The sequence below is a fragment of the Anas platyrhynchos genome, chromosome 8, assembly GCF_047663525.1.
Source record: "Anas platyrhynchos isolate ZD024472 breed Pekin duck chromosome 8, IASCAAS_PekinDuck_T2T, whole genome shotgun sequence".
NCBI lineage: Eukaryota > Metazoa > Chordata > Aves > Anseriformes > Anatidae > Anas > Anas platyrhynchos.
The window spans coordinates 20,906,348-20,922,119 of NC_092594.1; the positions used below are offsets into that span (position 1 = coordinate 20,906,348).

Here is a 15,772-nt window from a genome sequence, read left to right on the forward strand (position 1 = left end):
CCCGTCCTCGGGACCGAAGCTGCCATCTGTGGGGAGCTCCCTGGTACTGTCAGCCTCACGTTGCTCTAGGTCTTCTGTGATGCAGCTGAAGCAGAAACTCCTGCGTAGAGCCCGAAGTGCTCTCCTGAAGAGGCGGGGCAATCGCGAGCGAGCCACAGCGTGCGGGAGGGCAGCAGTGCCTGTGGGGGTCAGAGAGCTGTACGTGAGGGGCTGGGATGGAACTGGGCATGGTCCTGCCTGCCCCCGCCACCAAGGCTTTCCCTTGGGGAGGGGACAGTTGGACACAGAGGGACCCTGTGCGTGGAGTGCTGCCAGCCTCCGTGCCGTGGGCTGGGATGGCTCCATACTTTAGGACATACCTGGCCCTTCCTCTGGCACCGATTGGAAGTGTGAGGAACGCTGTGCACTGCTTCTATGCTCAGAGGAAACCTGCATGGGGTGAGAAAACCACAGCCCTGTGGGCCACTGTTTGGCCATGCTCCGGGCCCCGATGCCCCCGATGCCAGATGGATAAGTGATGAGGGGCCTCGAGGCCCACCGACAGGGGTCTGTGGCTTCCATGACTGTGGGACGAGGAAGGTATACCTTGCTTACCTCTTGCAGAAGGCCCCCAGCCAGGGGAGAAGGTGCTGCTTCTTCTTCCTCACATGCTGATGGGGTGAGAGGTGCTGTCCTGGCCTCCAACACAGGGTCCGCAGCCAGGGGAGAGGCTGAAGCTTTTCCATCTTTGGGCATGCAGGCAGGGGGGAGCTCCTCGGGCCCAGGAACTGCGGCCATAGGAGCAGCTGAAGGCCTGGCATCTGCCTCACCAGATGGGGCAGGAGACGTGCTGGGCAGGACGTCGTCTGCTTCTGCCACAGCTTCTCTCCTGGGGCTCTCCTCCCACTCTTCCTGAATGTCCTGCAGAGTGGTCTTACTCGTTGTGGAGCAAAAGTAGGGAAGGCGCTGGCCCGCAGTTCTCACTGCCACCTCCTGCCTGCCCGATGCACTGGGTGCAGTGCTGTCAGCTGTGTCACCGTCGTCTGCTGCCCAGATCCTTCGCAACCTTGGAACCTTCACGCTGCTTGGCCAGGACTCGTTCCACCGGGACAACTGGCGGCCTTCCCTCTCCCCGCTCGGAATGATCTGCATTGCTGGCCGAAAGGAGGAGCACCCATAGATATCCCAGTTGATCTTGACCCGGTCTTTCAATGTCGACGGTCTTTTCTGGCTGCTTGTGGAAGGGCCGGGCATAGCAGCAGGCAGGGGAGAAGGCGATTTAGCATCTCTGGGTGCTGATGCACCTATAGGATTCTTGTCCCCCTCACTGGCAGGACCTGCAACCTGCGCAGAATCTGCTGGCTCAGCATTGGTTGGCCCTGACATGGCAAGAGATGCACTCTGTGCGTGGCTGACTGCCTCTCTGGCAGAATCTCTGCCAGTGCTGTGGGGTGAGCCAGGCCCCTGCTGGTGGGCTGCGTCTGGGTCCCAGTGAAGGTTCGAGGTGGCTTCCTTCTGCTGCCTCCCTCCTGATGGGTCCTTGGTAGCAGCGTCACTTTGCTCCTCCTCCTGCATCAAGTCCCTCTGTTCTTCCCTTGATGGTCCTGCAGCAGTGCTCTCCAGCTCCTCCAGATGCTCTGGCTCACTGTCCAGGACTGCCTGATACTGTGCCACATCCCCACGGTGTGGGGTCTTGCCCTGAGGGCGGCAGGCAATGCTGTCTGCCTGCGCTGCTGGGCCCGGTGCTGCTGCCAGGGAACATGGCTTGGAGGTCCCAGCAGCAGCTCTGGTGTCCTCTCAAGCATGGCCATCTTTTCATCTCCGTGTTGCTGGCATCTTTTCAGTCTTGGTGGCCGGCACCTGGGCTGTCCTTGCAGGTGTTGCCACACTGCTGGGAGGGGCGTAGTGCCTTTGTACCCTCAGCTGCACCCTGGGTCTTTGGCTCCTGGCTGCAGCATGGCTTGGGGTTGGCCTGTTGTCTTGCTGGGGTCTGGCCTGCAGAGGCGCCAGAATGGATGCGGGGGCTTGCAGGGCTGTCCCCCGGCTCTCGGCAGTTGCTGCCATTTGCTGTTTTCTCACGTGTCCTTGAGGACGTGGGACGACCTCGGGGAGTCTGACAGCCTTGGTGCTCGTGATGCAGTCTCTGCATGGCACAGAAGAGGTGGAGCCTGCTACTGGCAGACTGGGCAGCCGGGGGATAGTTGAAGCTCCCACTGAATGCCGAGGTGTAGCTCTCAGTGTCGCTGCCTGCCTTGGCAGAGGCGGCAAGGCTGGTAGAGGATCTCTCCGTTCACCGGTGGCACTGCTGCCGGGCAGTGCCTGCCTCAGCTTCAGGCTGTCTGTCTGCAAGGGAAGCCAAGGAGAAAGGTCATGTTACCGTAGTCCTTTCCCACCTGCCCACCTCCAGCACCTGCCCACCTGCCCCCTCCAGCATGTGCCGCCTCCTTGTCAGCAGCTCCCAGGGCTTGGGAAGGCATCTGTCCCCATGTCACTTGGGCTCCCTACCTGTGTGCTCTTCTTCCTAGAGGCCTGTGACTTCTGTGGGCAGTGGAGCTGTGGCAGCCTCACCCCGTGGATGGACAAGGATGGGGTCTGGCTGCACGGCAGTCCTGCCTGTGGCAGTTTGGGTTGCACCTGTGGGGAGAAGGAGGTGTGGGATGGTGGTGGCTGCGCTGCCACCAGCATCCCTTGTGGTGCCTGGACACCCAGCCCCACCTCAGTGCCACATCCTTCGGACAGAGTGCTGCCCGACCCACGCGAGTCGCAGCCATCCCAGGCCTCAGCTCTGCCCCAGAGAAACCCCTAGGGCACGAGAACCTGGGCCTGGACCGCAGACACTCAGGGCCAGGCCTCGCGCCCCGGTACCATGCTCCGCCACCTGGCACTCTCTCTCCTGTGTCTGCCCTCTCCCTCCCTCCCTGTCCCGCACCTGGTGGTGGTGCTTCACGCTCGGCAGCCCTTTGTTGGGCTGGGAGCAGGCCTTCGCCTCTTGCTCCTTCGGCATCCCTTTGTCCTCTCACAGAGACAAAGAAACAGGCACCCAGGGCAGCTGCTGCCTCCTGACGGCGCTGCACTCCTGGGAGTGAGCACCACGGGGGCTGCCAGTGCTGAACCATCCTCATGGTGAAAATCCTCCTTTTCATTGCTGCAGCTTGTTCATTTGATCTTATTTGCTAAGAAGACTCTGGATGTTAAAGAAAATCATTTGAAGACACGTTAACAGAATCTAGAGTTTATAGAACTAGGGTTCTATAAAAGGCAAGAAAATGCAGTGAAATATACCAAGTCACTCACTGAAATCATGAGTATGAATACATGACTACATGAATCATGAATACATACCGAACAAAATGTACCCATTTAACAGTAGTCCTGTGATAATGCCTTTTCACTCCTCTGCCAGTTCAGAGTGGCAGTTCTGGAGTTCAGAGGCATTTCTAATCCTGTATCATAATAATGAAGTTAATCAGCACCTGTGGAATCCCTAAAGAAGCCCTGGACTTCTGATGTCTACATTTATATCAAATACATGCAGACTGATTAAAATGAAAACCAATAGATACTAGTAGAAAATAAGAGTCATATTACTTGAATGCATGACTTCATAATTCAACCATGTTTTCAATATATATACATATATTTCAATAACAAAGAGGACAAAACCATCAGGGTTTTTAGAAGTGCAGCTTTTAAATGTTTGACACGTCAAACTCTTTTATTTTCCAGCAAGACATGTTAACAATACTTGCACGAAGGAAAAAATGAAATGAGGACAGAATTGCAATTCTAACACACACACACACACAAACACAAAGAATTCATACAATATTGATGTCAATACTGAGAAAAGCCTTACTGTTCGTGCTCCAGCTATATTGTTTTGTATGTTGAACTCTCATGAAATAATGACCTTAGCATAGCATAAAGATGGAGTAATAACTCTCCTGAGAGAAAATGATTTTCATTACCTACTGCTGGCAACCAAGGCATAATCTGAAAGTTTTTTAACATCACAGAACCCAGTATGTCTTCTGTTGATAGAGTTTTATACTTTGGAAGATGACCTAAAGTGATATTTTGCATCATTTTTTTTTTTTTTTTAATTTTAGTTACACAGACATGAATAACATGTAATTCACAAATCCAGCAAAGCATTGTTTTTCCAAAACAATGAATATTTCAACAACTACATTAAGGGATAAGTTATTCACACGAGTATTAACAAAGTGTAGCTGAAACACCTAGACTGGTGCAAATAATTCAATTCAATAAAAAATGAGGGTACAACTGTAAAGTAACATATTGTAAAATGCTAACACATTTACTAATGCTGTGTTAATCAAATGTTCTATTTTTATAGCTCTGACAGTGAATAATCACCACTAATGTTTTAATCATCTAAAATACTTGAAGTCTTTAAGCTGCTCTTCGTAATAGAAGTTCATTACCTTGTGCAGGAAAAATCTTTCACTGCACTCACTAAAGTGTACTGCCATTAAAAATGTGTTTAATACATTGATTTCAATTGCATGGTAGTTTTATATAAGATGCAGTATAGTTACATAGTGAAAGAGTTATTTTTTGTAAGTAACTCCAGTTCACAGAATTGGAAAGATGTTTATATGACAGATGCCTTTATTATTTTCCATTTGATGTTTTTTGTTTGTTTGTTTGTTTGTTTTTAATAACTATTACAATTCAGGTTTTATTCCCAAGATTATAATTATGGTGGTGTTTTTTTTTTTTTAATTTAAATTTTATTTATTTATTTATTTTCCAGTAATTTAATTTCTTTCTGGTCAAAAAGTATAATTGCAGTATAACTGTTCCGAAATTTCTGCTTGCACATTACAGAGCTGAATTGAATGTTTTGATCGCTTACAAAATTATTTATGGTAATGATAAGAAGCAAAAAATGAAAGAAAATCTAAAACTTTTTAAATATAAGAAATTATATTCATACATCTATTCTCAAATAATAGGAGGAGTAAGAACAACTACACTAAACAGCAGTGATTATCTTCGAACTGAATTGAAAAATATTTAACAGAACAATTAGATTGCTGTTCATCCATTGCTTCTGTTTTTAGATTGACAGAAAAGTTATACTGAATTAAGAAACTATCAACAAACTGAGGCTTCCTTTGATATTTAAAAGATCATCTTATCTAGACAGTCCATTGGCTAAAAAGTTTTATCAGAAGTGGCTCATCATAGAATTATGATGCCAAAATCAGAGCCGCTTTATTTGTGTGGAAGACCAAATTGAGCTGAAGTTACCATTTATAACAGGGTCAAACAAAAGAAGTTGTAGTAGAAATCCAAAGCCAACTATAATATCCTTTGTCTGGAAAATTTATCGAGATGTTCCTGGAACTGCAGAGTGTTATATTATAGAAAAAAAAAAATGTACTCTGCATCTTATCCAAAAGGCATCAAGATTTGATGCACTTTTATGTTGCACTTTTTAATGAGCAGAGAAAAGAGAGCATTTCATTTTACTCAAAACAAAACAAAATAAAACATTGTATTTGTTGGATTTTATTTTTATTTTTCTGCTGTACAAATACCTTCTGACAGAATGAAAGCTAACAATGGAATCTACATCCCTCTTTGCATTGTATTGAGTGATACAATATTTATTGGGAATAAAAAAGTCTTCAAAAAGTGTCACATCTGTTCAGCTGTCTAACCAATCTTTCACTGGCAGGTTGACTATCATCTGCTCTTGTAAGTATCAGCTCATGAGCCAGATGTTTCCACAGGATAAGTTTCAAAGTGAAATCATATTAATTATTTTTCCTGCTTATATTCATTTAAATTGTGCATCAGGTCACCATAGGTTTTCCAAAATTCCATTGAAGCAAGACCAACTCAACATATAAGTATAGAAACATATCACATACACAGAAACAACTGATAAATGTGGAAATGGACCTAAGCTGACAGGTGAGAGTACGTGTTTTGGCATTTAGTGGGAGAAGAGAGGATGCAGAAGGAATAAGAAGGGAGAAACAAGCAGCACATTAAAGCAAACTTGAAGTGATTTTTACATTATTTCCTAGTATGTTTTCTTAAAGAGAATGTAATATAAGAAGATATTTAAATAAAAGTTGTCTTTCTTGACTGTTTTTTAAATTTCAGTTATTCATTACTACTACTATTTTTTCTTGACATACTGTAAATCACTTTGTCTGTCCACTAATAGAACATACTATATAGACCTGTGTGAGAGCTAGTTTTAGCTAAATGGACACTGCTGCTGGAAACCTTTGCATTTGTGTTTAATGGCTTATCATTATTATTTATTTTATTTTTTTAAAGATTTTACAAACACTCATTTCACCTGAAAACAGAAGCTTTTGAATCCTATAACATTTTTATACCGCATCATCTTTGATTTTTTTATTTTCATGGATACTTGACTCTTACTACAAACAAACAAACTGCTGTCTTTTAGAATCTTAAAAGACACTATTTGTATCTGTAGGTACCTAAATATCTTTGAAAAGCTCCTATCTAGAAAACTTAATTATAAGATTTCCCTTTAAATCTTTAATGGAAAATGTGTCCTCTTAACAATGTGTACAATTTTGCTTGTCTTGTTGGAGCTCTCCTCTTAGCTGCAGATCATAAATCATTGCAAAATTACTGACAGTTTTTATCATTAGCATACTGTACCATATTCAGGGATTTAATTATATCCAATGGCAATTCTGTAAAAAGATTTTGTAAGCATTTTCAGTAAATATTCATTTATATGAATAGATGAAGCCTTAATACGTCAGTAATTTCAAAATTGTACCTGCTTGAACAGACGCGAAAGATGACAAATAGGATTTTATTTTATTTGTCCAGGATATATTTCCATTTTGCTTATTTATTTCCAGTAGGAATTCAGAACAATACAGCAAATTGTCTGCATTTTTAAAAGTTCCTATAAAAACAAAACAGAAAAAAAAAAGCACGAAACATCACCACTGGAAGCAAAATAAAATAAAATAAAATCAGTATTATTTGCTTATTTAACAACTAATTATAGCTATGATAAATGGCTGTTGAATAATGAAGTGTTAAATATATTCAGTGCACGTAAAGAAGTGCTCCAGGGTGGGAAGGAACGTTATCAAAAATAATTACCTGCTAGTGGTGTCTCCTGGGAGCAAGTGAAATGACATCATGAATTTTAGATAATTTTTTTTGCCTTTAAGAGTGTTGTGAAAAATACAGAAGTCTTTACAGTAACAGGCATAATACATACCATATTTCTTGCATGTTTGTACATCAAGATTTTATTTGTTTTGGATTTCTCCCTGGTATTTATTAATAGTTGTTGTTGTAGTCATTCTGATGATTTTATATTGATATATACTGTAGGTGTTTCTAGTTTGGGAAATCATTATTTTAATTTAAACTGATTAACACTTTAGGTATTTCTGTTGGTTCAATTTCTCTGATTGAGGCACGAATTAGAAAAAAGTAAAAAATAAAAAGGGAATAAATGAGGTAGCAGAGATTTCTTTACTATTAAAATGTTGAATGAATCATCAAGACTCACAATTTGACTGGTGGAAACAGTACTGATGGTGGTGACTACTAATTATTAGGTGTTGATAGGTCAGGTAAAATGTTACTTTCAGCATTAGTTCTTATAAAAAGAATCATATATTGGACATTCTTCTCCCTCTTCATTCTGCAGCACCAAAGTCAATGATAAGCATTCATACAGCTGGCTGTTGGCTCAATATAATATCCATTGGGAGCACTCTGACTGACATTGTTTTATACATGGATATCCTCCAAATTCAACTTAACAAGAAAGATATCTCAGCATATTTGGTAGAACCACCTTTTCTACCTTCCTCAATCAATTTTTCTTATGAAAAAGAACACAACTTGCCTCACAGTGATGTGGAGAACTTTTTTTTCTTTCTTCTGAGTATGGGAAAGCTTCTTTCTCTAAACCCTAATTAAATTCATGCAAAATACCAAGAGTCTTTGGCAAGGAAATTATGAGTCAGTATCTTTCGTAACTAATTTTTCGTAACTAATTTACCTTTAATATTCAGAAGAATTCATAGATTTCTCTTCTTGACTTTTTTTTTTCTTTTTTTTTTTTTCCTCTCTGTCAGCCCAGCTTCCTCTAAGGAGTTCCCTAAGGATGTTTCCTATGCAAAACAAGCAAAGAAACAAACAAACAAACAAAAATTATATTGCCTTATTTGGAACTTACTCATATTCTGAAGATGCAGCCTCCAATACCAGAATTCTGACCCACCTCATTGTATTTTCAATGCTGTGTTTTATTCTGAATTTATGTTGTAGCTTTCAAAAGCAGAATTCAGCAAAATTCACAACTTTTTATTATAAATGCTGAAATCTTTCATTTTCACCTATATTGGTCTTACAAGTGTTATTTTTCATTTCTTTTGCTCTTACATTCACTTGTGAGTCAAAACATTAATTGGCAACACTACTGTATTATAAAGGCTTATTATATTTGAAAGAGCTATCCTATTCAGCCACAGTGTTTCATATACTAATATAAGGAAAGCTAACACAACTTTTCAAAAAGAATGAATCCTTGATAAAGATTTTACAACTAGAGTTTTAAAGCCAGGTTTCCTACAGCTTTTTTTTTTTTTTTTTTTTTTTTTATGGTAGTAATCAGCCTCATAAGGAAGTCTATAAAACTTAGGCAACAAAATGAGAGCACAGATGAATCCAAACCATGATAAATCACCAGGGATCAAATTGCAATGCTTATTTTAGATGAACCAAACATGTCTGAGCTACCGAAAAATCAAATCAAGTGCTTGTGCATCTCGGGGGAAAAACTAACCACCAACCAACCAACCAAACAAACAAAAAAACAACAGCACATCAAATGAAGCCCATAAAAGGTAACTAGACAGAGCAGCATCATGTTCTTCTGTCAGAATACCTTTTTGGCTTCATCAAAGAACACACATTTCTTTCTTTCACAGAAAAATATTATCTTAGAGGAGGATGATATGCAATATGAAGAAAAAATCAGTTAATAGTAGGACTTCACGTTACACAAATTTGGCACAAGAAGTACACAAGAGTCTTCCTGACACGAGTTTGCCTCATAGGAAGAAATACACCAACAGACACTCTGACTTCAGTTCCTAATTCTGGCATCCTGTTTCAGATATACTCCTGTTTCAGCTTAATCAATTTCCTAAAGTAAGGTGCAAGGACTTGAGATCTTGTTTTGCTCAGAATGAGAGCACTATGTGAAAATAAGACTAAAGTATAATCATAGAACCATAAAATGACTTGGGTTGCAGTGACCTTATAGATCATCTAGTTCCAATCCCCTTGCCATGGTCATGGATGCCAGCAACTAGTTCAGGGCATCCACTTCTCTGGGAAACCTGCTTCAGAGCCTCACCACCCTCTGACTAAAGAATTTCCTCCTGATATCTAATCTAAATCTCAATTTATATATATATAACTATTTCCCTATGTACTATCACTATTTGAGTGTGTAAAAAGTCACTCTCCATCTTTCTTTATGTGGGCCTACTTCTCAAACTTACCCTGGTGCCTTTGAATGGCTATTTTCCTTCTGTTGTATCATCTGCACCACTCAGCTTGATGCCATCTGAAAATGTGTTGAGGGTGCACTCCATCTAATTGTCTATGTCATTGATAAAGGTATTGAAAAGCACTGGTCCCAAGACAGACATCTGAGGGACACTACTAGTCACCAGCCTCTACCTGGGCATTGAGCTTTTGACTGCAACACTCTGTGTGGCCATCCAGCCAATTCCGTATCCACCGAGTGGTCCACCCATCATATCCATATCTCTCCACTTTGGAGATAAGGATGTCATGTGGAACCATGTCAAAGGCCTAACAGAAGTCCAGGTAGATGACATTGGTTGGTCCTCTTTTGTCAACTGATGCCATCACTCCATCACAGAAAGCCAATAGAGAGTTTTGGCATGATTTGCCCTTGCTGTCTGTCTCAGATCACCTTCTTGGTTTGCCTGTGCCTTGATACTGTTTTCAAAAGGATCTGTTCCATGATCTTTTCAGGCATAAAGGTGAGGCTTACTGGTCATCCTTTCTACCTTTTTTAAAAATGGAAATGGACACCCCTTTTTCCAGTCACTAGTGATGTCACCTGACTGCCATGACATTTCAAATATGATGGAAAGAAGATTTGCAACTCCACCACCCAGTTCCGTCAGGACACTGGATTGCATGGCATTGGACCTCCTGGAATTGTACCTCTTCTCCATGTCTGTTGTTACCAGTTATCATTTCTCATCCATCAAAGGGTACACTCTCCTTGGTCTTCCTTTTCTGACCAATGTACCTATACAATCCCCTTCATGTTAGTCTTTTCATCTCTTGCCAAGTTCAGTTTCAGTTTAATCAAATTATATTTTCTACATTTCTTTCTAATTCCTCTATATTTACAAGTACTAATCTCAGCAGTGCTGTGTTGATAATAACAGCCAAAGATTATCCATGTGGTATTTATTCAAAATCAATATTTCAAAAAGCAGTATTTGTGCCCCCAGCACAAGAAGGTTGTAGGACTGTTAGAGCCAGAGGGTCCAGAGGAGGGCCATGAAGATGATCAAGGGACTGGAGCACCTCTCCTATGAAGACAGGCTGAGGAAGTTAGGATTGTTCAGCCCGGAGAAAAGAAGGCTCTGGTGAGACCTTATTGTGGCTTCCAGTACCTAAAGGGACCTATAGAAAAGCTGAAGGACTCTTTTTCAGGGAGTGTAGTGATAGGACAAGGAGTAATGGCTTGTTCTACTCTAAGACAGGATAAATTTAGAATAGGTATTTGGAAGCAATTATTTACTCAGAGGGTGGTGAGGCACTGGAACAGGTTTCCTAGAGAAGCTGTGGATATCCCATCCCTGAAGGTGTTCAAGACCAGTTTGGATGAGGTTCTGAGCAACCTGATCTAGAGGGGGGCATCCCTGCCCATGGTGGGGGGTGGCGGTGGGTGGAACTGGGTGATCTTTAAGGTCCCTTCCAATCCAAACAATTCTATGATTCTATGATTCTACAATTTATATGATTTCGTGACCTTCACAATATGTCTTCTGTTTGGAAAGCCTTCGGAGCAAAAATCTGAAAAGTATCTAATTGCATAGAAAGCATTCACATCTCTGCTCTTTTTCAGGAAGAGTGACTTTCCTGAGCCTTCTATTCTGCTAGCAAATCGTGAGCTGTATTTTCCCTAATATAGATCTGAGAAATAGTTCTATTGCAGCTTATCCTCTTGCTAACCAATTAAGTCTATTAACACAGTACAAGCCTTGTATAATTACAATTAAAAATGTGAACAAAGCTGAGACCACATGTTGGTGCAATGAAATGCATCTCCTTAAAAGTCAAAGTCTAAAACAATGGTATGGGATTTTCTCTTGTAGCTGAGTAACAGGGAACATGTGACACCCATGTCCAGAAGCCACAGAAAATGTCAGAATGGCAGAGAACATCATGGGGCTTTGTACTGGGTCTGACTTGGATGGAGCTAGCTTTCCCTGCAGCGGCCCAAATAGTGCTGTGCTCTGCACTTGTGGCTAGAACAGCATTCGTATCACACCAGTGTTTTGTCTATTGCTGAGAAGTGCTGGCACAGCATCAACTCCCTCCAACCAACCCCCAGAGCCAGTAGTCTGGGGGTGGTCAAGAGGTAGGGAGGAGGGCAGCTGACCTAAACCAACCAAAAGATTATTCCGTACCATATGATGTCACACTTAGCAATAAAAGGTGGGAAAGGGGAGGAGGGGGAAGTTGTTTGTTCTTCTGAACAACCACTGCATGTGTTGAGGCCCTGCTTCCTAGGACGTGACTGAACTTTGCTTCTTGATAGGAAGTAGGGAATATTTTTTTTCCCTTCTCTCTGTGCTTCTGAACAGCCTTTGCTTGGTTGTTGTTGTTGTTGTTTTCTCTTTCTTTTTTTTTCTCTTGTTTCTCTTTCTTTTCCCTTTAATTAAATTATCCCAGCAGTGTAAAACCACCACGGGCTTTTATCTAAAATTATCACAAACAAATCATTGCCTAATGTTTTCTTTTAATATAATGATGATAACAATTTATATTGTGTTGAATGTACAATATGAAATCAATTGTTAAAAGCAAGGGTAGTTTATGCCAGCAGTAGTTAAGTCTACTTGGAATTCAGATCTTGCTCTGTTTCCCCAATATTTGATCAGGTTACTGCTTCACAAATAAATATCTTTTGCTCCTCAAATTCTTTTTACAACTGCACTTCCTACTTTACCACTGCGTTCATAAAGAATGGAGGGCAAGAGTGCCAGTAGTTAAACATAGCCTGTTAAACACATCAAAGAATTTTTGAAATCTCATTAGGTGACTATAGTGGCCATGAGGGTCATTTTAGGCAAATTAGCAAATCAAGCAATCTGAAATTCCTCTGCAAATTAAGTTCTTCAGTTTAGGAATGATCAGTCAGATTATCAATTTATTCTTTCTGTTTCTATGTCACTCTTACAATAACCAGACAGTCTAGAAAGTCTAGGACTATGCGTGCTAAAAGCTTTTTCACACTGCTGGTTTCTTCTCTCTTTTACACTGGATTTTCATAGTTAATGCAGAATGACTATTCTACATTTCACTTAGTGAATCAAAACCTGCTCTAGCAGGAGTTTAAATAAATAATTTAAGAAAACACACTGTGTTGATGGACCTTTTGATCAATAGTATTGACAATCTGCTTTCAAAATTCATTTTTATACTGTCAAAACAAATCATCTAAGAAAATAACACCATACATTTCAGTGGGAATGAAAGTCTGTAACAGTATAAATGACATATCTCTAGATTGTTGCATGCCTTAGAAAATAGATCTGCAATAAAGCAAGTCTAATCGTTGAGAATTTACTTGTAGAAAATTCATAATACTGAAATGCTGCAATACTGAAAACATTCTATCAAAACCAAACATAAGGCAAGGCCTGTCTAAAGTACATGTAGTCAAAGTCAAGTGTATTTTAACAAAAATTTCTTCTTTCTGAGTTGCCAAAAGGAAAAGCCTCCAGAATATTTCTGCTTCTGGGAGGTGCAAACATGTTTTTCTTTAACTGAAAGAGATGAAGATTTTTGTTAAGCATTTTTCAGAAACCCTTTATTCATCAATGTTCATCAATGTTATGTTTTGGTCTAGAGCTTTGCATTCAACATCTTTTCAATGTCATTCAACATCAACGTTTTTTGTAAGCAATGTACTTGCTATAAGTTTTTGATGATCTCTCCTATTGAAAATACAGACAAAACAGAGAGAATTCCCACCTTTTTTTTTTTTTCCCACGGGAAAAGTAATAAACAATCATTTTCTTTTCCGTACATATTCATTTACCATGCATTTTACGCCATGACTGGATCTGAACTAACAAAAAGATTTGTGGAGGGAAATGATATCTTCCTTTTTTTTTTTTTTTAATATTTTTTTCTTCATTATGTCTCTGAGAGTAAAAAACAGAAAAAAGACAACCAACCATCCAATCAAAAATAAAACTACATGTCTTTCACAATCCACAGCTTTTTAGAACAGAGATCAAAAATAAAATAACTTTTTTTTTTTTTCCCCATAGTCCTTTTATATTTCTGGTATATTTTTAAGTTCAAAAGGTTTATATTAATATTTGTGTAGTTGAGTAGTACATGGTATTTCCTTAATTGAATTAAGCAATGAAGTGTGCAAGAGACAGAAGTTTGCTTGTTTGTTTGTTTGTTTTGAATTAATTAACAGTCAAGCAGTTTACCGCCTGAATTTGAAGGTAGTGAGGGATGCATATGAAAATTACACTGTTGTAATAAATTTGTTGTAGATGGAATGTATTATCAGATCATCTGTTTTCTTTATCTTAAGGAACAATGTTTACCAATGAGGAAAACATGGAAAAAATCAACTTTTAACATACAGAGTTTGTAAGGGGGTAAAGAAAAAAAAAAGTTTTTTAACATTTTTCAAATGTAAATTTATTATTCAGTAGGGCAAGCTAAACTTTTTTTTTACCTAAGAATTTACTTACATAGATTATGCTCAGCATAGGTTAACTGTCCAGAACCAGGTCTGATTTAGGCTTCAGACATAGCTCTTGTAGGGTGATTGATATGTGTTTTCCACTAGAGATGTATTTTATTAACTGAATTCCATTTCAGCTCAGACTTTTTAAATTGCAGGTCTGGAATAAAAACGGTGTAATGAGGCAGTCAATTGCAATTTCAAAGAGGGTACATATATAAAAACTACATTATAAAGAAAAATAAATGAACAAATATTTTGAGCCTTAGTGTTCCCAGAAAGGTTTTTGGTTGTTTTTGGTTTGTTTTGGTTTATTTAGCTAGTTTTTTTGTTTCTTTGTTTGTTTGTTTGTTTTTAAGTTTTTCAGTGAATTTATAGCTGTATTGCATCTATATTCAGCTAGCAAATTGTTTAAAATATATTCCTCTGTTTTGCCAGCAAGTATTTTATTCAGCAATAGAGTCAGTATCTCTTTAGCTTAGTTACTCATATCCTAAAATGATTTAAATGGTCCTTGGGGTGCTTCAAGAGTAAATATTTTTGATTAAAGCGGCCAAAAACATTTAATTGCTTCCAAATTCCCAGATCCTAAAATGTCTAAGGTACCAAAATAATGGAAGATGTTGTAGTCAGCTTTTTTATACCAGCATGGTCTTTTTTTTTTTTCTTTTTTTTTAATAAGCTTGGATTTTCTATGACAGATGATTTTTTTAAAATATTATGGTGTTTTTTTTTTCGCACCTGTAACTCATGCAGATCAATAAGGGACAAGATATAAAGAAATAGGAAATATACTTAGAAAATAGGACCACTATACAATTTTAAATGATTTAAATACAAAAGGCTATTTTTATCCCCACCAGTATATTTTGGCTTAAATTATAAGGGCACAAAGAACAGGAAAGAGATTAAGAAAATTTTAAAAAGTCAAATAAAAAAGAGAAGGGTATTGAGTGAAAGAAAATCTTTCTGTTATATATACTGATACTGGGGAGTTTCTTGCTCATAGCTGCAGTGGCAGATGTATTCTAGCTGAATAACATAACTGCGTAAGAGTAGAAATTTAACATCTGTGTGAAATTATTGAGGAAATATGTTTCTCTAGACATGTGTGTTTAGTATAACATATATTTGCATAAATTTATTTGAAGGACTGGAGATTAGAATACTGCAATAGTGATAGATTATTTTAATTTAAGACAACTATCAATTGTTTAAAAAGTTCCCAGACAATTTAGGTGGAAAAAATCCCTACTGAATGTAAAGTACATAGAATAACATAACTGTTTGCTATTGCTTTTACAATATGCTATAGAAAACTATAATTATAATAATAGGACTGTATAATTCAAGAGCAAGAGACTCTAGGGACTAGAAATACCTGGTTCTTCTATGTTCTTCTATCTATGCTTTCAAATTGTCTGATGTTGGCAAACATGACTACTTCAGATACTTTACATATTTTACATTTCATTTTTATACACCTGTAGATCTATAGAATCACTTTTTTTTTTAATCCTGTCTCTATCTGTAAAATTTTCTAATGAAACTCTCATACTTATTAATGAGTAGAAGTATCCAGCCACTGAACAGTTGAGCTTTTACCAAAAACATTTTATGTACTGTATATTGAAAAAAGTTTTATGTCTTCAATTCCTGACCAAAAGAACATATATTCATACTTTCACTCATACACATAATTGTATGTGTAAATTTGAGCATATGTGTGTGGTGGGAAGATAA

The 15,772-nt window shown here is 39.2% G+C and overlaps 1 protein-coding gene across 2 annotated transcripts; it reads right to left on the reverse strand.

Annotated features, from left to right (window-relative positions):
* Window positions 1-316: 316 nt before the first annotated feature.
* LOC113844372 (uncharacterized) lies at window positions 317-2,732 on the reverse strand. 2 transcript variants are annotated; one of them, XM_027463541.3, is made up of 3 exons: window positions 2,485-2,732; window positions 595-2,322; window positions 317-429 (listed from the first exon to the last, which is right to left on the reverse strand). In XM_027463541.3, exons 2-3 carry the CDS (start codon window positions 1,552-1,554, stop codon window positions 349-351), a joined length of 1,041 nt encoding a protein of 346 aa, XP_027319342.2. In that variant the 5' UTR covers window positions 1,555-2,322; window positions 2,485-2,732; the 3' UTR covers window positions 317-348. The 2 variants fall into 2 exon arrangements, with proteins under 2 accessions (XP_027319342.2, XP_071897908.1); XM_072041807.1 differs by lacking the exon at window positions 2,485-2,732 and having other exon boundaries at window positions 595-2,388.
* Window positions 2,733-15,772: the final 13,040 nt, after the last annotated feature.